Below are 23,211 nucleotides of genomic sequence, written 5' to 3'. Positions count from 1 at the left end.
CAGATCCTTTCTTCCTCACCTTGGTCTTTCAGGCCACTCAGAAATTATTTGCCCTTTAAAAGTAGGTAGATAACCACTTGTCTGAGGGTTTCTGCACCAATGGGCAGAGCCTCATTTGCCAAAGCCCAAGAAGTTTATGCAGTTCCCCTGGGTTAAAGCAAGCAGTGAGACTAGTATATTTATCAGAGCAGAAGGCAGACAGGAAGAAGAGTTTCCTCTGGTAAAGTTTACCATTCAATATTTGAAGCCCTGCACAACTGCTTATGTGGAAATGCTGGCTCTCTGCTAAATTCTTTCCATTTCATATTCTGATTCTATTGCATTCACAAGGTTCTCATACTCAGGATTTTTCCTGATGCATATGCTGTTGTGGCTGTTGTCTTTCATGGTGAAAGTGTCACTGGATATTTCAGTCTTGGAATTTGTCTCCTTGTGTAGGCACTTAACGGGGACTTCCACATCAGCCTCTGGTCTTGTGACATCTGCGGTGCTATGGCTGAAACAAAGAGGCATCATTGAGAAGGATGACTAAATCAGAAGTCATTTGATTTACACCTTAGTCAAAGACAAAATCTACCGCATAATCTGTGGAACAGCAAAATTTATATTAATCATCTAGTGAGAACCTGGGAGGCTCTGAAAGACACTAGAAAGTAACATTAAAAGTATTACGCACACAAAAAGCAGCAATAAACAGTTAACGTTGCTACCATAAGCTCTCATGGCATTATCATATTATTCTCAAAAGAGTTACCAGCAGATAGTCTAGCCTTCAGAAAGTGACTGCCAGTACTAATTGGGAGAAATGGCGATGTGTGAGGCTACAGATGACTGAGGTATGTCTCTGAATAGGAAAGTAGTATGAAGGGATTAAAGGCTGAGGTTAGGACAGGGCAGAAGATATAGTCATATAACTGTAAGCAAATACGAATTGCACAAAGTAATACTTGGATAAGCACTGGGACGCATTTCTTAAGGAGAAAGGCATATACAGAAGGAAGTTATCTCGAGGGAAGAGCTGAGAATTCCTATCCTTTGCTTTGTGAAATAATGGTGGGACTTTACTACAGAGAACAGCTTTCCCATGGCATCTGCAAGGCAGAGCAAAGGACCCAGAATATCTTTCTCTTATTCTAACGTAATGAAGAACAGACTCTTGCTACCTCCTGCACTGAAATGTTAATGTTGTCATGCTGCTAACTAAATGGACGCCCAAGGTATTCAGATCCTCCCCTGCCAGTCAAAGAAAATCCTTGGCTTTTCACTGGGAAAAGAGGTTTTTGGGAACAGACATCGGTATGATGCCCTCAAAGTCTTCTTAGCATCCCAGGTGAAAACCTGTACTCACAAAGCAACTTCATAGAGAGGTTCTGCAAAAAAAAGAAGAATCAAAGATGTGTATCAATGTATTTTACCATTAACGTGCTACAGAAGAAAAGCCAGCTGCTCCCAGTTATTCCCACCTGCAGGAACAAGTCTCCCACCCTGCCTCTCGCTAGAAGGGACCAGCTGGGGCTGGGCTTGGAGCAGGGGCCGGGGCGGGGGATGGGGATATCCGGGATGTCAGGGATTTCGGGCATGTCCGGGGTGTCCAGAGCCGTCCGCCCTCCCCGGCCCTCGGACCAGGGCTGCCCTCTGCCGCCCGCGGGCGGAGCTTCTCGCCGCTGACACCGCCCCCGGCCCCGCCCCATTTTCACCCGCCTAGTTCGGCCCCGCCCCACCGGCCCCACCCCCGCTGCTCACCCGCCTTGTTCCGCCGCCGGCGCAGCAGCGCGGCCGAGAGAGCCACGAGCGCGACGCCGCCCAGCGCGGCCACCAGCGCGTAGAGATGCGGGGCCGGCGCGGCCCGCGGGGCACCTGCGGGCGGAGGCGAGAGCGCTGTGACGGCGGCGGCGGCGGGTGGGGCGACCCTGCCGGGCCCCAGCGCCCGCCCGCCGCGCCGGGCACCACGCCTGTGAAGTGCCTTAAACTGAGCGAAACCCGCAGCTGCAGCCGAAGCCCAGCCGAGCCGCGAGGGCCGGGGCTGAGGTCCGCGTGAGCGTTTTCAGCCCCTTTCAGGCAGAAACACAAAGCAAGCTTCAGGCAGTAAATGCACTCCGGCAGGCCTGAGGGTGGGCCGCCGGCAGGGCAGCTCCTGCCTGGAGAAAACCCGATGTTTTGACAGGCCAGGGGCTTGTTCCCTGCAGCAGCCAGGTTTGGTGTTTGGTCTACAGAAGGCATTTGCCAACCTGCCCTTGCCAGTGCAAATCTTAGGTTTTCCAGCACGAAACTCCACTCACCTGTGGCAAGGGGAGGCCCCTCCGAAATAGCATCCCTCCAGGAGACCAGCGTTGCTGTGGGCGCATCTGCCAAAGCGTAAGGGTGAATGCATCATAACCCTTCCTGGACCTGCCCTGCGGCCTCGGGAGAGCTGTGTTTGCTCTGCTGAGCAGCAGCGGGGCAGGCAGCGATCTCCGCTCACCACAGAGCCCGTCTGGCTGCCCAGCGCTGGGGGCTCACCAACACAACGCTCCTGGGCTGGGCATAACTGCTGAAGCTGCCGGCCCCGTTTTGATGAGCACCCTGCTTTGATTCCCTCAGGCTAACGCATCTGAGGTAGACAGAAAGAAAGCACCCATTGGACCTGCTGCTCTCAGAGCGATGAGCCATATTTTTATCCCTGACATGCCATCCTGTGCATGTTCTGCCAGCAGGCTTGCAGGCAGCACGTGGCACTCACGTCCCCCCTCCTCCCTGGCCATCGCCCCAGGGGCCCCTGGCAGCCCTGGCTGACATGGTACATCTCCAGGCACCAGCTCTTGTGGGTGGCTACAGCACAACCAGGGAATGCCTTGTCCTGCTGGGACTCATCCTGGTTTCCACAGGACTTTCTCACTTCACCTCTCCGATGGTGGCTCCCTGGCTGCTCTGGGGTGCTTTAGCATCAGCAGCTGCACCGTAAGGCTCCCTCCCAGCCAGGTTTCTTGCCCCAGGTGACCTTCTGTTGAAGCTGTCCAACACCCTGGTTTCCCAGGCCGTGGTCCCTCCAGCACTGGCTCTGCTGCTGTCCTGGGGGGCTCCAATCCAGCTACTCACAGCTGGGCACCTGTGCCCGGGGGGCAGGGTGGATCCTTTCTATCCCCCCGCAAAGAGGATCTGCAGCCCAAAGGGGATGTCAAGTAGATTTGTCTCACTCACCTTCTCCGTCACTCATGGAGCGCCAGGGCGGAAGAAGCCCTTCCCCGGCAGCCCAGGTCACGTACCTGTGGGCACTCGCTGGGGCGCATCACCTTGGGGGCTGAGCGGGGGTCTGCTGTGCCTGCTGGCCTCAGGGCTGGGCTGCTGTGTGACTAGGCTCTCTGCGGGAGAGACGGGTCATCAGGCCTTTTCCCCCACACCCTGTCTGCAGTACAAGCTAGGTAAGAGCAAGACATGCCAAGGGCAGGAGCCAGGCTCCCATCCTGCACGGTCCTGATCCCAGAGGGACACAGGGGACATTCTCCTGACCCCTCCCATGATCAGGCACACTCCGAAGCAGGGAGGGTGCCAGCCCCTGTGGTTTCCTCTGGGTGGCAATCAAGACACAATTCATATTCAGCATCATGTCTGATCCCGCTGTGGAAGGGGCAACTCCCTGCCTCAGTCTTGTGCAGCGGAGATGAGGAGCTGTAGGCTGGGGACTCACCTCTCACCGTCAGCTCAACGGCGTCGCTCTGCTGCGCAGCCCCTGCCCCAACCCTGTTTTCGGCCTCACAGAAGTACTTCCCGGTGTCGGAGGGCCGCAGGCTGTCCCACGCCAGCTCGGCCCGGCTGCTCAGGAGCAGGGCTTTCCCTCCCGGGGTGCCCCTGAACCAGCGGTAGCTGATGGGGGGGGTCCCGCTGGCCACACAGGTCAGGCTGGTCCGGGCTCCTGCCGGGACCGTCAGCCCCAGCTCTCCGGCCCTGATGACAGGCTTGGTGGCTGCAACTGGAAGACAAAGCAGATGGGCCCGGGTCATGCTGGCCTTGGCTGCGGTGGGGCGGCTTCCTGCCCCCTCCACAGCAGTTCTCGCTCTGGCTTTCAGTGCTTTCCCAGGAGGAAGGAGGGCACCGCTCTCACGTCACCTCTCTGCACAGGTTAAGCTCAGTTCACCCGTGCCTAAAGCCAGGTTTGCACCAGCTATGCCACCATTGCTACTGCTGTATCACACAGGTCCTGCTCTGTTGAGTGGGTGCCCCTTGCAGAAAGGCAGTTCTTTCTAGCACACACTGAGGGTGCTCGGGAAGTGGAGAAGGCAGATTTGGCTAGTACAACACACACTTGCTGTCCCACTTGCTACGAGAACCACAGAGATGCTGGCTACCTGCACAAAACCAAAACCAGATCTGGATGTTGTCTCAAGCACCGTGGGTTCAAGTGGCCCATTGGTAGATCCAGATTGGGGTGTTTCCTAACTGATTGCCCTTCCCCGTCCATCCCTACACCTCCACGAGTGGAGAAGAAGGGCTAACACAGCAAGGGAGGAGGATGCCTCGACACCCAACCTGGATGTGGGTAGACAGTATGGTGTGAAGGACTATTCCCACCAGCTGCTGCTTCTCCTACATGCTCTGGGGATTAGACTGGCTACGCAAGAGTAGGGCTTTATTGCTGGATTTACCTTTGACAACTTTAACCGTAGTGGTCACCTCCTTTGTTATCAGGCTGTTATTTTTAGACCTCCAGGTGACTTGACAGGTATAGCGTCCACTGTCGGGGATTTCAAGGCTCTTGATTAGAAGTGAGGCATCCCCTGGGCTGTGCTTTGGGACGCTGACCCGGTCTCGGAACTGAGACAACAAGACGTGGTCACCAGAATCATCCCTCCGAAAGATGGTAGAGGTGCTATACTCTCGCTCCATACTCCAGATGAGCGTTTGCTGTGTGAAACCTTCAGAGGGTGTGTAGGTACACGGTAAAGTGGTGGATTCCATCCATGTGCCCATGACCTGGTGGTCACCAGACAGATCCAGGAGGGCTGCAGGGAACAGTTGAAGGGAAGAAATAAGAATGTAGCAGAAGAGGAGAACGCCCTTAGGATAGATGGGAATCACGAGGCAGTGGAAGCCAGCATGCAGCCACATCTTAGAGATGCTGTAGACCACAGCCAGCTAAACCAGGGCCTGTCCCCATCTCACTGAGCATGGGGAAGTCAACAGTTGCTTCAACCTCATGGCTATTTTTATTGTTTCTCTCTGGACACTTGCCAGTTCTCAATTCCTCTTGGTACAGAGAGGCACAAATCCTGCTCCTGGTGGCAGCATCACAGCTACAGCCTTCACAAGACCTTAAGGAGCATCTCTTATTCCTGGTCTCTAGCCCCAGCCTTTACACCCTACTTCTGCTGCTTGGCTTTTTGCTTACACTTGGACATGATGAGTCAAACAGCAACGGCCTCCCCCCACTGAGCTGGGATGCTCTGACAACACCACTTGCAGTGTTGACTTCTACCTTCTCTGTGGGAGGAAGGATGAACAAAGCAAGTTTACTGCTTCACTGCAATCAACAATGAATACAACATGTTTGCATTCATTAACGTCACCATTTTTTTAAGCAACTTCCCCGGTGCTCACAGGACCCAGCAGTACAGCTGTGTGGGGAGAAGCGCTTCTCTGCGCAACAGCCTGTCCCAGAGCCAACAGGAGGTGCCAGTCGAGGGAAGGCAAGGAAGGACCTGTGGCTCTGCATCCACGGGGACAGCCGAGGGGACTGCCAGGGCTGAGCATGGTGGAAGCTTGTTTCTGACATGGAGCTTTAGTTTTCCTTTAACAGATGACTTTGAGAGGGCAGGCACAGCCCCATTCTTCAAATCTCACATCCCAGTCAAACACAACTCCTTGATGTGTCAGTCTTTAAAGGTTTTCCATTTCTTTTCTTCCTCTTTTCACAGACTCCCACCGAATAAAACTAAGAAGGGTGGAAGCTATTTAGAAGACTGCTCAGAAATATCCTCAAGGCATTTGGTACACTCAAGATCAAGCATGTTTGCTATCCAGCGTATTCATCTGCACACAATTTTGTTTAAACATCTCTCCCATATTGTTATGCATTGCTGTGTGCCATGAAATAGCTGCCAGCATCCGCTGATTCCCTGTGGAGCAGCTGCTGTCTGTATATGACCGATTTCAACATTAGCAGGGATGACTCTAAAGGAGAGCTGATTGGAAGGAATGGGAGGAACTCAGCAAAAATAAAAATCCCTGAGACAGCATTTTAAAAAGAAATGTTTCCTCCCAGTGACACTTCTTAAACTGGGATGTAGTCTTCCAGACAAACAATGTGAATTCTCCCAGCAGAGGGGAATAGAGCTGGACGAGGCAATAACCTGAAGGGCCATGTCAGAGATCAGAAGGGGGATCAGAGGGATTTGGATTATCTATAACATGTGATAACAGAAAAAAAAAAAATAGAACTCTTCTATTCTGGCCCATTTTCTAAGACGATTGAGCATCTTCCTTCCTAGCCTGCCAGCACCAGCCGTCCTGGTGGCACAAAAGTGGCATGCAGGCAGGAGCCTTTAGGGATCTGTTTTGAAGTGCTGGACCTGGAACAGGAACAGTGGACCAAACCCAGTCTTTCTGCTTTAGCCTTTTAGAGAACTTCAGCTCTGACCTGCATTTCTTGGATCATACCTGCTTCAACCAGATAAGCACCCTGCCAAGCACTCAAGCGGGCACAGGAGAAGAGGGGATGGGTTTTGTGTGAAACCTTCAGAGGGTGAATTCTCCCAGTCTCTCCAGCTGTCTGCCCACTGAGACCATGGCTTCTCTGGGAAGAGCTTCTTGTAAGTAGCAAATTACCTGAATTTAGCTGGACTTGGCTCACCTCTTCTGGCTCACCATACCCCCTTATTCTGCTCTCCTTTTCCACTCCTCCCCAGAAAGGCACTGGTTATGTTAATTGTGCATTAACTTACAATAAGTTGCTTGAGGCAGATGCCAGAGGTCTACAAGGCTGGGTTTTTATGATAAAATGGGGAACATGCTTCAACCCATTTTTCTAAATGTCAGGAGCAATTCTGTGCTTCTGTATACAACTTGTTAAGGCACCTTTCTCCTGTTTCCCAAAACCTTTCTCTGCCAGTGTCAGTGTCACATGTGCCCTGGGAGCGGCACATATATTGAAGCAAAGATTCCAGTAGCACCTCTCCTAATGCACCTAAAGAGTCAGCAGATCAGGAGAGACCACGGGGAATCGTGTGTGCTTGCACCTAGTCTCACAATTACAGCTCCTCTTCCCAGGACCATGCTAACAATGCTGATGCATTTATGAAATTCTAGAAGAATGCATATTCTAGCTTCACAAAGACTGTTTTGGCAGCTAACACACCAGAGCAGGTCCTCTCCAAGGGTCCTGAACGATCTTGTTCTGTTCTTGCTTTGGGGCACAGGAGCTGACTTTTTGCCCAATACTACCCCATCTGCTCCACTCTTGAAAGCACCTTATGGTATCTGATACCAAAGGAGACTCTTGGGAATTCTCAAGCTCTATTTTTCATACAAGAAAATAAAGACTTTTTACAGCTGACAACTTTAAAAAAATTAAGACACTATAACTCAAAAGATTTTCCCTACTCTCTTAGTACTCTGATTTTTGTTCTTATAGATTGAAGCATTTACTCACCATTGCAGCTGATGAAAGCCATCATGAACACCACTAGGTGCACAACTACTTCCATTCTCCCAGGTCCGTCCTCCTTTCCCTGAGCTTTGTGAGAGACCCCCACTATCCTGGGATCAGAATGCAAGTGAAGAACACTTCCCTTTCTTCTGTCCTTTGTCATCTAGGATCCTCTTTCTGAAATATCACGAGTCCATTTCACTGCTGACTTAGGTGAAGAGTAAAAGATTGACAAAGACTATAAAGATCTTTCCAGTTCCATTTCATGTTCCCCTGTCCCCAGCCACTTCTTTTACCATTCTCTTGACTTTTCCGACTAGTGCTCTTTTTTCTTATTCTTCATAATTGTGTGTTTCTTTTTTTCTTTCCTTTTTCCTTTTTTTTTTAATTTTCTTCCACATTTGCATTCACTTCACAGTGAAAGAGCTATATGATGACTACACAGTCAAGCGCTTGGTAGCAAAAGAAAGCAAACTTGAGGATGCCTGTGAAGGATGAATTCAGTTCCCTCTGACTTGTGTGTGATGATATTGCTCAGCAGAGTGCTCAGCATCTCTCTTCATGGTACCATGAGGTCTCAAAACTGGGCAGCCAGAAATGGATTAGAAAAGCACAGGTCTGAGTGCAAGGACTCACCTAACACCATGCACGAGCATGAGGCAGAGACCAGTTTGTTGGTGCTCAGTTCCATTTCCTTCGTGTCTTCCCCTGCTGATGGTACTTGGCTCTTCCAGAACATGCATGTACCAGCTTCTGCAGTGACAGACTCTCTGAGGACAACCCTGTTCACCTCCTGAGTAGGTCAGTCTGTGACCTGAGTGAGAAAGACAACCAGCCCTGGTTTCTTCGCCAAACAGTCTGAGCCTTTTAGACCAGAACACTTAGGACGCCACTTTTACTGGTTTTTTTTCTGTTTTAACAGAAAATATGCAGAGAAGAGGTATTTAAAAAACCCCAACATCCTGCTTTTTACTATGATAGGCATTTCCCTGCAAAAGCTCCATTTTCTACTACCTGCCCAGAAACTGTGCCCTATTGCAGTGCAGCTGCAGTTACACCTACCAGGGCCATGGAAGAAGGTGTGAAAAGCTAACAAGGGTCATCCGCATTTAACGTTACACAAGCTTTTAACATCTACTGGTGATCAGATGGTCACTGCATGGTGCTCTCATTTTCATAGATCACAGGCTGTCTTGGTACACATTTCTGCTGCAATAGTCCAGTTCATGGGCAAAAGTCATCACGTTTCATGCTCTGCAGCACACGCAGCGTTTCCTGAGGAGGTGACTTATGACTGGCAGCAGAAGGACTTCAATCCAGGAGACGTTCTGGGTATGGTCTGTAGGGCTACCTTTAAAAATACATCAAAAAGTTATCAATAGGTGTTATGCACAGGATTAATGTGTGCCTGCTAATTATTACCAAAAGGAGAAGGAATTACAGAGGATACGAAACACGTATAAAAGCAAATCTACTGACCTAGTGAATTCTGTTATAGGCTTCTAATCGTCCACTAAAGCAACTTGTTGGCATTTATTCAATAGACAGGCCTTATCATATAGTTTTAAACAACTGCACCAGGCGAATAGTATCTTCGAGCAGGAGGCAGGTGTGTGTGAAACAGAGAGAGCCGTTTTCTGTTGGAGCTGGGAGGGAAAGGTAACTGGCGTAATTTTGCCACAGCTACGTCCATCACGACAGATAGCTGTTTGCTTTACCTGAAGTGTTTGCATCGCAACTGAGCTCAGATCATTCTCTGGAAGCGCTGCCATTTGTCAGCGCAGGGCAGTGAAAGCTGGAGGCTATCTTCGTTTTCCCAAAGTCAGCCAACTGATGAGAAATGTGAAGGTCTCATTTCAGTCTTTGGGCGGAGGCATGTCCATACTCGGATGGCTTGCTGAATGCGATTTCAGCTGAACTCTGCTTATTGTTGCAGTAAAACTTGCCTGTGGCAAGCATGGGCAGCCTGGAGCAAAAGGCTGAATGTGATGTGCAAGACCTGGTGCAAAAAATTCATACGATGTTTCAGGCTAAGAGCTACCACCAGCTGTCACCCTCCCGAAGAAGACAAGGGAGGCCGCCCCAGCACCCGTTCTTGCAGAGCACATCCTTGTTGGTGCAGTAGAAACTTTTTGCTGCCTTTTGTTCTTGACTTCTTTGCTGAAGCTGCCAGTGTGGTACCAGTTCATACTGCCTGTACCCCACCTGCCCACTCTGCCACCAAGGAGGCATGAGCTATGTTTGAGTCCTGCCTAAAAGCAAGCGAGCAAGCGAACAAACAAGCACTCGTTAAAATTCAAGCAATGTCACTGAAAGAGTGGGTCTGAGTCTATTTTCAGAGAGATGATTTAAAAGCAACATTTTGCACAACCTGGCCCACGACTGCTAATAGAAGCTTGTCCCAAGAAACTTTCCCCTAAGCGAAAGACTTTAAAAGAAGCTGGATTTTGGGGAACATGCCCTGGAATAAGCTGAAAACCCAAGCTAAAACTGCTGATATGACTACTTTCTGAACAGGACATGCAAGACTTCCTGAAGCTGTAATTATACAGGGTAAAAAAATGACTATTTAGCTAAAACAGACACAAAGAACTGTAGTTCCTCAAACATGACGTGACATCTTTCTCTCCTGGGACAGAGATGTAGCTGCTAGTTTTCTCCTCCCTGAGTCACACAGCCCATTTCTTTCTTACCAGAGGGACTCCTCATAGTTTTGCATCTGAACGCATGAAGAAAAAGCCTTTAATGTCTCTCACATTATGGCTAGTTACCTGGTTTATTATAATGAAGTATATTTATTTCAGTGTTTCTGCTTTGGATTGAATCCATTGCTTTCTCCCTTGCGGTGCCAGGCAGGTGAGGCACCCTGCAGCCCCCCACCTTCCTTCCACATACTGGACATAACATGCTTCCAAGCATCATTTCTTCAAGTATCACAGCGCAGGCAAAGTGACCGGTTCTGCAATTCTGCTACTACATATCAGGCTGATTAGAGGTGGCACAGTAAAGTCCACATTTCCCTGAAAATGAGTGCAGATGGGACCTCAGACCCTACTCATAGGGACCAGCTCTGCAGAGCCTGCATCTTGCACTCATGCTTTGACATAGTCTGCCAGAGGCTAGAGAGGTTTACTACAGTTTTCCTGGTAATGAAATAGGATTTTTTTTAGCCTGCAAGGGCTGAAATTCAGTACTAAGCTTTGAGCAAACCACCAAAAAGTAGGTAACTGAAGAAGAAAGGTCTCAAAGTACTCTTTTTTTAATCATCTGCACTCAGAAAAAAAGGCAATTTTTACTGCAAGACTTAAGACATTCTTACTTGGTCCAGCCACAGCCAACTCACAGATCTGACTAAACAGACTGGGGTTTACTGAGTGCTTTTTGGATGTCCCACAGAAGCTAGCTGTACGAGCCTCTACAGTCACGTACACCACAATTCTCTCACGTATACCAGACAACCATATAGACAGTCATGAAAACATCACTTTTGTCCTACCTAAAGAAACAGAAACTTCGTGTAAACGAGCATCTCCTTCAAGGCCTGTGTGACAGAAACCTGGTATCCAAGTGCTTTTTCTGAAAGTTAACTTCGCTTCCCCGGAATTCCCAGGTCCATGACATCAGTTCTGGGTTACCCATTTTCTCGGCCAAATCCTTGCAGACACTTTCTAGCACTAGGAAAGGGACCCATATATATGATGCCATCTGAGTACTCATCTCCTACTTGGTGCCACAGATGGGCTTCACAAATTCAGCTATTGGAGCAATACAGATTTTACTTTTACCCGCCGTTACCACACGCACTAGCTCCTGATGGTTTTGGTAGCCCCACTACCATACCAGAGCTTGCTCTTTGCAAGCTTCCCAGTTCCTCCTTTAGGGGCTCCACGAAGGCTGGCTGAGCTCCGGTTTTGGTAAACACAAGTGCTGCTCTAGAAAGATCTGCCTGAACCTCAGCTTGCCTGTGGCATGCCGCTGTACGCCGTCACGTGCCGCACGAGAGGCACCACAATGGTCCTTTTTCCCAGAGGTATCCCACCCTGATTTAGGAGGCGGTCCCTGTCTTGCACTGTCCAACAGCACATGCAGACATACGACACGCAGAGAACCTAGCTCAGGGATTTCTTTTTGGTTTCATGAACTTGCCCTAAAAAGGTTTATTTAACATCATTAGCTCCCAGTCACGGCTGCCCAGCCAGTGTAAAACTGCTACTTAGCCATGTTTGTCTGGCTACATTGCCCGTGGCTTTGCAATGCAACCGGAACGGAACTGTTTTTTTGATTTCGTGGCACAGCTGAGGGATACCCGACAGCCATCATCCCTAGATGCCCCATGTTCCCATTGCAATAAGTTTGTTTCTGGGATGGAGCTCAGACGGGTGCGCTGCTTTCCAGTAACAGTGACATTCCCTTCCCACTCCCTCCCTACCAAACACATGTGCACACACACGTTTTTAAAAACCCCTTTTTAAAGAACGAGAACATTACTATAGGGCTCCAAAAACTGCAACCTCATCTAGAATTGAAAGATTAAGAAAACATGACAGTTTCCCAGAAAATTTCAACACTGTCCCTTTGTCAGCACACTAAGACACTATCCAGTCATGATTTTCCTGTTGTACTCTGGCAAAGACTTCTAGTGATAACTGTGTGCCTTGCAATGCTATTGCAACAGTCTTCCTCCCCTACTTACCTTCCTGCTGAGGAAGGCTCTTGGAATTCACTGCCTTTTTATGCTCTTCCTAATAGAACTCATTTTCTTTCACATCCTAAACATTTCATTTCATCAGCTCTGAACCTCAAACCAGACTAGCAGCAGCTCTTGCACCTTCGGTTCCCCAAACTGTGGCTGACCACAGCCTCCAACCACCACCTGACACAGCATCCCAAACATGCCAAAGTCTAGCAGATTCCCAGCAATTCCTCTGCTTTCAGAGGGACCTAATACGCTCCTAGGAGCGGAACTCCTGGGCACACACAGACATTCACACCCCCCCCCGCCCCCATTTATAGGCAAAATAAAGAAAAGCCCAACAAAATCTACTAACTTCGCAGTCCTGAAGTTTAATGATTTTCAATTGCTTCTCCATATTTGCAGTAAGCTGCATGTACACGTTGACAGTTTTTTTCCATGACATCACCACCCACAAAAGCTGCTGTTTGCTCCCTTTCCATTTTGAAATCAGTGTTTCCCAGCCCTTGATTTTTAAGTACACTCTTAACAAAGAAATAAAATTTGTGGTACAGGAAATTCAGGGAGAAAACATAAGGTCAGATAAGTACCTGTAAAGTGTGCCTGGCGGTTTGTGAATTTTGATGAACTTATATCATTCATTCCTCTAGTTTCTCATTGGACCTCTGTGTACTTCGAGTTTTCATAGCACTGGATGAGTAGCATTGCACTCCACACATTTCTGTATTGCATAAAAGTAGTACTTTTCCTCGCCCTTTAAAAGTGCTACCAGATAATTTTAGCTAATATCCGTTTCCTTTTCTCTTTGGAGAAACTGTAAAGAGATAGTCCCTATTCATCTTCTCCACACCGGTCATGATGAGCACACATTGTCATTTTGCCTCGTTCTTCTCTTTTTCCAAGCTAAGTGGTTTCAAGCCACTAATTATCTTTTATTACCATTCTCAGCAACTTTTCTAGCTTTGTTAAACCCTTTCAAGATGAGAGACCTACCCGCATACATAAGGTGGACGCATTCCATGGGTTTTACAGTATCACAATCCTGTTTTCCATTGCATTGTAATGCCTTTCCTAATAGCACCTAATACTCTTTTTGAATGCTGGTGAATTTTGAGCTGATGTGTGCAGAGAACTGCAAATGCAAATCTTTCCTAGTGCGAACAGCAAATCTGGGGGCTCACGAATCCTGTATCTGTGTCACCGATATCCCCCTCACCTCTCAGACCACTCATTTTGTTTTACATCTGTCCACATGGCTTTTAATTGGACGTGGTATTGCCCTATTGTTCATTATAAAAGGGTTCTTCTGTAACTCCACAGTATCCATGTTACAGATTTACTCAGGGTAGTAGAAGTTATGAATAACAAAGATTTTCAGCTCCCTACTTACCCTTCAGGCCTCCTAAGTCAGGAGGAAAGTACTTCATGAGTATCTACTGAGGAGCTGTAATTGTGAGTGCTTGCTGGTATTTTGAAAGATGAGCTGGTCATGGAAAAATATTCATATCAAAATAATTTAGGCATATGTAAACAATCCTATCCACACACTTATTTGAAAGAAATTAGATGATTTTCCATATTAAATATGCATTAAGAGAGAATGGAGAAGGTGAACTCAGAAAGAATGTGCCTTGTTGCAGTACCAGAATTGCCCAAGCTGTCCAGCACCAAAACTATAGAAAGTGTGTCTGCATCTTAATGCAAGTGCTGCAGAAAGGCATATTGAGTACAGCACGATGGGTACATGGGATATTTCTTCTTTCTTTACTGCTGCCCCTAGTGCAGTAGGTTTTATCCTGGCTTTAATTGGTCTTTCAGTGTTTCTTAAGGGCCATCTCACATTCAAAAGGACATTCTGCCACCCATGCTGCACCTCAGGCAGATGGAGGAGAAACGCTGATTCCCAGGTCAGCCTCATCCTGCACTTCTTACCCAAAGACGATGAGGATGTTGAGCAGCCCTTGGTGCTGGTTCTACTCCCACCACATGAAGGCTGTGAATGAGGATCCTTTTGGTCATATAAAGCAGTAAGTGTTGTACAGTGCTCTTGGCCTGGGATCTGCATAACATAGCTTTCTTCTACAGAGGTGGTGAAAGGGAGCCGAGAAAGGCAAAATCAGAAGATCTGTACAGCAGTCTGCAACTGAAGTTCCTAAAGGGGTTTGCATTTTCACTGCAGAGATTGTTAAGGCTTCACAAATCATGGAGGAGCAAAAACTGCTTGTCCAGACTATTTTTCAAAGGCAAAGATGAATAGGAAGAAAAATTTTTCCTGGACAAAAGTACTCTTCAGGACTGCTACCTGTGGAGCACTGTTGGTTGTCATACAGTGTCCCCTACTTCATATTCAGATTCCTGGGTGTTTCCAACACAGTCGTACCCATTCTTTTTTGTATTTATTTCCTCATATCTTTTGTTTTTCACGGGCTCCATCACATAGTTGTTTTCTGTGGAGGAGATGGCTTCCTCATAATGACCTGTACTTTCATGCCTTGAAGAAGCTCCTGCTCTCGAGTTATGGCTGAAATCAAAATACAATATGAAAGAAGAGTTGCAACCAGAGTAGACAAAACATCTCCCAACCATCAAGATTTTGAGCAAGATTGTGGTCTGATTCAAACCCCTGTAAACCTGGGCCTTGGATTACAACAGTATTCTGAAGGAGAGAATCTTGTCCTTTGCTTCCAGGTGGCAGGAGAACCTTGGACATTATAGCAGCATTGCATCCAAGCCAGGGAGAGTTTCAGAGGCAGCAAAAGGTATGTAAGCAACACAAGAATTACCACCATTTCTTGGAATGGCACAACCAGACAACTGCTCTTTGCAAGATTATATATATATAGAGAGAGAGATATATGTATTAAAAAAAAAAATGGTTGAGGAATGGTAAGTGGTGAACTGAATGCAGCCCACATCCATGTGGCTTATGATATCTAATATCTTTAAAATGAAGGTAAATCCTCTGAAGAGAAGTGACATCACACCATTTGTTCAGGGTTCAACTGTTACTCTAAAATGCTGCTTTATAAACTGCTTGGGAAGCACAGCACCTGGGCAAACGCTGCTGCCATGTCCTACCATGGCACTCAAGTCATCAGCACTTTATATCTAGATAAGTGGTTCTCCTTGTACGTTTTGACTGGATTATGAGGCTTTTCGGTATAGCTTCTATAGGTTACAAGTAGAGGAGGACGCTGAAACCTGAGTTTAGAAAAAGCTATATCTTCCTGACACAGCTATGATTAAGAGGGGCAAGTTCAGCCAAGGATATTTCAGGGACAAACCAGAATATAATCTGTGCATCAGGAGCCTTAACTTTCTATAAGGGGAATTCCTGTTCTTTGCATTTGAAAAACACACTTGGAATTTAACCTTGGCAATAGTCTTCAATAGGCCCCATTGGGCTGAGGAGTTAATAAACAGCCCTTGCTCATTTTTACGATTCTAATATTGCAAAGGAAAAGGTATTTCTTCCTACATTGTGTGCTGATGTGGAAAGCACACAGATCATCAGCACAACATACTACTGAGCTAACTGTGAACCTCTTCATCCATATAGCTTAAGAGGATTTTCAGCTTGACAGCTAAATAGCACAGTTTTGGGTTTTTTCCCCCTGCTCTGATGCAGTCCCCAAAGACTCATCAACATGTTAGATAAAGGGTTATACTCACAATTTTACTTCATAGACTTGAGCTGGAAAAGAATAAATCAGAAATTTCTGTCAATAAGTTACATTTATATTCTCAAAAAAGAATTTCTATTATGTCTTTGCTGTATATAAGAAAGCAACTTCTGAAGACAGAGTAAGAACCTTAGAGGTCATGTTAGATGGCTGATGACTCCTATTCCCAGGATTCAGTCCAAGAAAATGCAAATCACCCATGTCCCAGCTGTAGCATAACTGGGTCAAAATAACTGGCCCGAGGTCAAAGTTAAAATTGAGTTTAGAAACTAGACTTCCCCAATTCCCACAATTTTCCTATTCATAAGGAGTTCAATAAAGAATGATTTAGAAAGAGGTTATTCTGGATTCCTTTAAAAAAGTATTTAATAATAATTACTATTAATTAGTAGCACAGAATTGTAGAAAGGTAATTAAAGAGACAAAGGGACAAGGAGAAAACTATGGCCATCACTATTAAAAAACCCCAACATGTTCTCCGCACATTGCGGAGTCTATTAGTGAGAAAGGAGACTAAGAACGCATTTGGTCAGGAGTTCTCTAGCATTAGTACAGAAGAGACAGAAACATTCAGTAAATACATCCTACGCCTGAAGGCTAGAAGGGAAATTAATTCATATTGAACAGGGAGAATTAATTATGACCTCTTTTCCTCCGAGTACTAAGGGAAATGTTAAACAGCAGCTGGTGCAAACAGGTATTTTAAAGCAGCAGGTCAAGATTAACTTGCTACTAGGTACCTTAAAAGACCAGATCAAACTTGGCCGAGCAGGTAAGCTCGAGAGCTGCGGGGTGGCCGTGAGGACCAGAGGGGAAGAGCCGTCCCCAAGGAACCAGCATGGTGGAGAAGCCGAGCACCATGGGATGACGTGGGGCGGGGCAGAGACCGAGATCCCCCCCGGAGCCAGCGCAGGCCCGAGTGCCGCAGAGGCCCCTTCCTTACCGCGCCAGCCCTTCCCGCGGCGGAGGAGCACGGCTGGGGCGGGCGGTGTGGCCGAACTCAGGGCACTGGGCCTGGAGGGCGGCTCCATTGCTGCCCGCCGGGCGTCCCCTCCGGCCGGCGCCTGGCAGACCCTGCCCGACGGCTGCCACTGGTTTTCCCTGAGGACAAGAGGCGTCTCCACCTCGTTCGATCCTCCAGCGCCCGTTTTGATCGACTGCCCGGATGACGCCGGTGCCAGAGCTGCTAGCGGTAGCTGCGAGGGCAGCACTGGCCCCATCCCCAAAAACCCTCAACAGTGAAACCAAGCTGAGTGCGGTGTAAAATGCTGGCGTGGCATTATAAAACACATTCAAGTTTTCCAGAACGTTCTACTCACCGTCTTTGGGCTTTCTAATGCAAATGATAAAAAAGACGACAAGGAAAACCACAGCACCGCAGACCACAGCGATCAGGACGACCAGGTAGAGGGACAGGCGAGTCCTCTGGAAATCTAGAGCGATACAGCAGAAGACTTTCTCACAGAGAAGCCCTCCGGGGTCGCGGTGGCAGCAGCGGTTAGGTGATGCTGCCCACCTCCCCCAGGACAACAGCCGCCAGCCCTGCCGTGGGCACGCGGGGCTGCACTGCATGTGCCTGTCCCTGCCCGTCCCCATCCGACCAGCACCTTGCTCGCCTGGCTCCGGAGGCTCGACTGTGTGAGCCGGACAGCCTCGCTGTGCGTACATCTTGCCGAGAGTCTGCGGCCATGAAGACGGCCGGCAGAGTTGCCTAATGCTGAAGCTAACTGAGGCTGTGAGCTGGGCAGAATAGTTTCATTACATGTCATGAAATAAAGGGTCTCAGCTCTGCATCGTGCACCATCTCGCAGAGCCTGGATATGTTAGAGCCCAGAGGGTGTATGAAGAGCGGCATGTTTTCCTGGAACACGTAACAGGAGCAACGGCCAGTTTGATTTTTTTTTTTTTTTCACGTTCTGTATTACCACTCATATGTTCCTCATACTCAAAACGAAGTCCTGATTCCTCATCTAAACTTGCTAAACTGCAACAGGCAGTGTTACACAGCCAGCAAGAGTTTAAAAAAAGCCAAAGAGGAATAAATACGTGTTTTAAATACACAGCCTCTTGTGCATCAGAAAAGAGCAGTTGCTCCAAAGAGGAGGCGGCGAATGGAATACAGGAAAGAAGGAAGGATGGGAAGCCAGAGCCAGTGGAGAGAAGAGCTTCAGCGTGCAGAAGACCAAGGCTTTTTGCATTTTCTTCTTTCAGGGGAGGGAAGTAGGAATGTTGTTCTGTTCCAGTACAGAAGGACTCCAAATGTTCTGCATCCAGCTGTGGGGACTCACCTCTCACCGTCAGCTCAACGGCGTCGCTCTGCTGCGCAGCCCCTGCCCCAACCCTGTTTTCGGCCTCACAGAAGTACTTCCCGGTGTCAGAGGGCTGCAGGCTGTCCCACGCCAGCTCGGCCCGGCTGCTCAGGAGCAGGGCTTTCCCTCCCGGGGTGCCCCTGAACCAGCGGTAGCTGATGGGGGGGGACCCGCTGGCCACACAGGTCAGGCTGGTCCGGGCTCCTGCCGGGACCGTCAGCCCCAGCTCTCCGGCCCTGATGACAGGCTTGGTGGCTGCAACTGGAAGACAAAGCAGATGGGCCCGGGTCATGCTGGCCCTGGCTGCGGTGGGGCGGCTTCCTGCCCCCTCCACAGCAGTTCTCGCTCTGGCTTTCAGTGCTTTCCCAGGAGGAAGGAGGGCACCGCTCTCACGTCACCTCTCTGCACAGGTTAAGCTTGGCTTAGCTGTGCCTCTACCAGCTATGCCACCCATTACAACTCCTACACCCACCAAGGCCTGCTCTGCTGGGTTGATGCCATCTCCATTCCTCTATAAATCATCACTGCCCAGGCAAAAGGAGATCGGGCATGGGCAGGTGAAGCTTGATTGAAGAAAAGCAATGCAATATGCCAGGGACTTCCCCTCTGGTCCATGTCCCTTGGATACACTGAGCCATCGGACACAGGTAGAGCCAGGGACAAACTGGTAAGCAAGAGGCCACAAATCCTCTGCCAGCCCCCAAACCACAGGGCATGGTATCATGGGCAGAATTCCTCTCTCTGACCTATTTGCTGCCACTTGCCGGAGTCTGACACTGCTCAGCAAAACGCTTCTGCATTGGAAGCGGGGGGTCATGGCCTACCTGGTCTATTCAATTCCTAAAAGCCTTCCTGAGCCAAGCCTTCCACTCCTGCACAGCTTCCTTCTTGGGTTTACCTTTAACAACCTCCACTTTAGTGGTGATCTCTTTTGCTATCAGGCTGTTGTTGCTGGCTTTCCAGGTGACCTGGCAAGTGTAGGTTCCCCTGTCAGAGACCTCCAGGTTGAAGATGTGGAGAGAAACGTTCCCTGGGGCATCCTTCAGGACGCTGACCCTGTCCCTGTACTCGGACAGGAGAACATGGTCGCCAGAGCTGTCCCTCCGAAAGACGGTGCCAGAGCTCTGGTCATGTACCACAGTCCACGTCAGCGTTTGCTGCACAAGGTCCTTCACAGGCACATAGGCACATGGCAAGATGGTAGATCCCTTCCATATGCCATTGATCTCATCAGGGCCACTCAGGTCTAGAAGAGCTGCAGGAAGAACGGAGAAAGAAAATTTTTTAAAAAAGCAATCACGGTGAAGGCAGCTCCTGGGTGATGAAGCAGTGGCGAGAGCATCAGCAAGTGGAATCCACCAAATCAAAAGCACGGGCAGTAGATGATAAGGGAGAGTCTGTTCAGGGATGGGCTAACAACAAAGCAACGTGGCACGAGGAAGACAGATGGGAGACAGCCGACTGCTGGCGCTGACGCGTGCCACGTGCAGTTTGGCTCTCCTGCTCTGCGTGGTGCTCGCCTGCAAGCAAGTGAACAGCAGGCAGCGCACAGGATCAGAATTAACAGATGACTTAAACCTGAGGGAAGGAGTTTGTCTCAAGCCTGGGCTGAGCAGCTCCCCGGTCACAGCTGGCGCCTGCCCCTGCCACCCAGCATCGCTCTCAGGGCTTTCTTGGAAAGCCCCGCACGTTAACAGCAAACCACAGTTTGTATGGGTTTTTTTCTCCTCCACTGGCCACTTGTTCTTCTGAAAGACACTGGTTTTTCAGACTAAGCTGAATTTAAGCAATCAGACAAGTCTAAAACTCTTGAAGTTTTCCTATAAAAATGAGGTCCATTGACTTTTCCCCCAGTACATTTTTGTCACTCTTAGGGCTGGACCTATGCTTCCATAGATGCTTCTTTACCCTTTTCTCCTGGTTTCCAAACCTCCCCTTTCCTGGAGGGGAAACACTAGGACTAACGAGACCCTTCGTGCTGGGCTGCTTGCTGTGCTCCATGAAATAACGGTCACAATGGGGAATATGGGATCTTTGTACTCTAAGTACGTAGGCAGCGTTTCCACAGCCTTCGTGCACTGTGGCACTCCACAGCCACTGGGTTTGAAACAACTGAACACTGAGCTGGCAGCATGCAAAGACATTGGCCTTTTCACTGTATTTCTATTCCCAGAACAGAACCAGCCCCATACAAACACATACGGACACACCAGTACCAGGGAAGCAACCACCCCAAGCAGGTGACTTTTCCATAGACTCACCATTGCAGAAGAGAAGACGACTCACAAGCAGGGCTGCTCTCACCAGCATTCCCATCCTTCCCAGGGCTGCAGCCTCTCCCTCTCACATAGGACAGACTTGCTCTCTCTAAGTCAGGGGGTAAATCAGCAACACTTCCCTCTCTTCATCAACAAGAACACAGGACAGCTGCTGATGGTTTATTCCTTCCTCTTTTTCAGAAAAGAAGTGTCTCAGTGATGACTGTCAGAGGTGTGGTCAGAACAGAAGTCCTAAGGGAGGATGAAAAGAGGAAAGTTTAAGACTTGCTTCTACTCTATTTCATATTTCCTGCTGAGTATGCTTTTTTCCCCATTTTTTAATTCCCCTTTAAAATTTTTCCCTTTGTTTCTTTTTATTCCTGAGCACCTATTTCTTCCTCTTTTCTCCTTGCATTGCTTTCTAAATAATATGTTTTAACATGCACATTATACACAAGAAGATCTGAGAGAATACTAATACATAGCTAAACAACCAAGGGCCTTACTATTCATTTTCTTACCAGCTATTCTATGAAGCTCACCACTGTGTTTTAAATTAAGATTCATGAAACAGCCTAGATCTTTACATTACCAGTGAGAGACAGATGATCATTGTAGGTCCCTTCCAACTGAAATATTCTGGTCTGTATCATTATATCCCATTTAAGAGGTAGGGAATTTAGGTATACAAATCTGAAGACAAAATAATTTCCAAGAGCTGCAGGCACCTGGTTTGACCATCCCACTCTATGTCACACATTGATCCTCCTTTCTCACATAGCAATTTAGCAACTTGGTTGAATTGATTAATTGCATTCAATTAAAAACATGGATTAGGGCCATATGCACCTGCATTTCCCCATAGACTACTTTAGAAACAGGTAAACAATTATATGCCTAGAGAGAAAAAAGGAACTTATCAAAGTAGCAAATCTTTGAGACTATGAAATTGTGACTTCTTAACTATAATGAGATGTGTTAGTATTAATTAAAGGTAATATTAGCTATAGTTAATCTTTATTATTAAATAATTGAGCACTAGACCTATCTAGAACTATCTGTTCTTTACTAAAACATTACCATCAAGAGATCTTACATGCCTTTTTCTGTCTTCTGCAGCTCTTAATTTTTCTAATGACAGAAATCTCTTCTGCTTCATTGTATTCGGCTAAATTGATATGAGCGCTTTGCTATCGTTACATCCAAATTCAACATCCAGTCCTCAAATGCAAGTAACGAGAATAGTTAAACGCAATCAACAAAATCCTAGACCATGTTCTAAAGTACAACCCTGCTTTAATGATAGTGAGCCAACGTTTGCATCTGTAGCGTATCTGTACAGGATACCAGAGTGATTGATGCTTCATATCTGATTCAGAAGTAGTGGAAATGTAGGGGAAAAATATTTCTTATAGTCTTATATATGGCTTAAAGACAGCTCCACCTATATTGTCATTTGTAGGCAGCTTCATTAGGTTGTTATGTAATTTCACATTAGAAACAGGGGATTTGTGTATACAGCCCTGGGAGCTCTGACACCATCTTTTTCCTTTTCTTTTGAGGTCTTTTCTTTCACTGTGATTGCTTGCTTTGAACATATATTCTTACCTTAGAGTAATTGGTAAATTACTTTTGGTAAAATTTGGTAAATTACTGCAAAACAATGATGCTTAAAAGCACATATGTATATAGAAGTGTGATTTATTTTTGATTACTTGTTATTAGCATTGATGTAATTATGACAATGATATTGGTATGGATTTGAATTTGGTTCTTTTCAAGTTATAACATTCTGATGTCTGTTCCCCTGAAGCTGGTGATTTTACTACACACAATTTTCATGCCTTTATTTGGTTAGAAAATCTTTCTATGTTGTAGTTGTTTATCAGTCATGGCCTACAGAATCATCTTGTTCAATTAATTTCTTACCATCTACTATATTTGCAGTTATACCTGTAATTAAAGAGCACATCTAACAAGCTTAAGGTCTAAATGCTTCTGAAAATATTCTACTTGATAAAGCTGAAAAAAAGGTTCAACAGACATTCAAGAGATTTTGGGACGTCATTTCATGTGCTCCTCCCTTGTAGCCCTGTATTCCTCCGTCAGAAATTTTCCATGAGATGCAACTCCAACCTGCAGTCACTGGGATGGGGAGAAGCAGGAAAAGCTTGTGTAGGTTGCAGTGTTCGCGTACTTCTTCGTTCAAAAAAGGAAGAGAAAGGAACATGTTAAGTTCAAATTAATGAAGCTCCTTCCTGGGGAACATGGCAGCTGGACAGGAGGGCAGAAGCTCAAACTGGCTTGGACTAAGTCATAAGGGAACCTACCACTAGCAGGGTACGTACCAACCGGGAAGCTAAAACTCAAACTGCTTGACAAAGAGAAAGATGTGCATATATTTATATATTTACATATTTATATTTACATTTACCTTTTTGGCTGGGGGCACAGTGACAGGAGAAGTCTCCTGTCCTTTATACGATGCAAGTACAGACACCTGTACACTAAGGTGACCCTTGGTAGCAATCTCTTGCGTCTGCTTTGGGGAACTATGATAACACAGTACTGCTCTTCAAAATGGCGATCTTGTTTTAGGGGACAGCTAAACATTTTAAGCATGGACTGGATGAGGTGGCATCCTGCAGTC

General features: G+C 47.4%; 2 protein-coding genes across 2 annotated transcripts; both read right to left on the bottom strand.

Moving 5' to 3' along the window:
- Positions 1–285: 285 nt before the first annotated feature.
- LOC309408394 (V-set and immunoglobulin domain-containing protein 4-like) lies at positions 286–7,676 on the bottom strand (the record flags this gene model as incomplete). The annotated part of the gene is made up of 8 exons (XM_082004209.1): positions 286–496; positions 1,349–1,370; positions 1,744–1,857; positions 2,280–2,345; positions 3,243–3,338; positions 3,665–3,946; positions 4,620–4,976; positions 7,622–7,676. The coding sequence occupies 8 exons, from the start codon at positions 7,674–7,676 to the stop codon at positions 286–288; spliced, it is 1,203 nt and encodes a 400-aa protein (XP_081860335.1).
- A 6,957-nt stretch (positions 7,677–14,633) lies between these two features.
- LOC309408393 (uncharacterized protein) lies at positions 14,634–21,236 on the bottom strand (the record flags this gene model as incomplete). Its single annotated transcript, XM_082004208.1, has 6 exons — positions 20,565–21,236; positions 19,202–19,558; positions 17,780–18,564; positions 17,314–17,734; positions 15,984–16,005; positions 14,634–14,832 (listed from the first exon to the last, which is right to left on the bottom strand). The coding sequence occupies exons 1-6, from the start codon at positions 20,617–20,619 to the stop codon at positions 14,634–14,636; spliced, it is 1,839 nt and encodes a 612-aa protein (XP_081860334.1). The 5' UTR covers positions 20,620–21,236.
- Positions 21,237–23,211: the final 1,975 nt, after the last annotated feature.

This window comes from Phaethon aethereus (genome assembly GCF_964289735.1).
Source record: "Phaethon aethereus genome assembly, chromosome: 10".
NCBI classification, from domain to species: domain Eukaryota; kingdom Metazoa; phylum Chordata; class Aves; order Phaethontiformes; family Phaethontidae; genus Phaethon; species Phaethon aethereus.
Note: the sequence above shows the minus strand (reverse complement) of the source record. Positions and strands in the feature narration are given on the sequence as shown.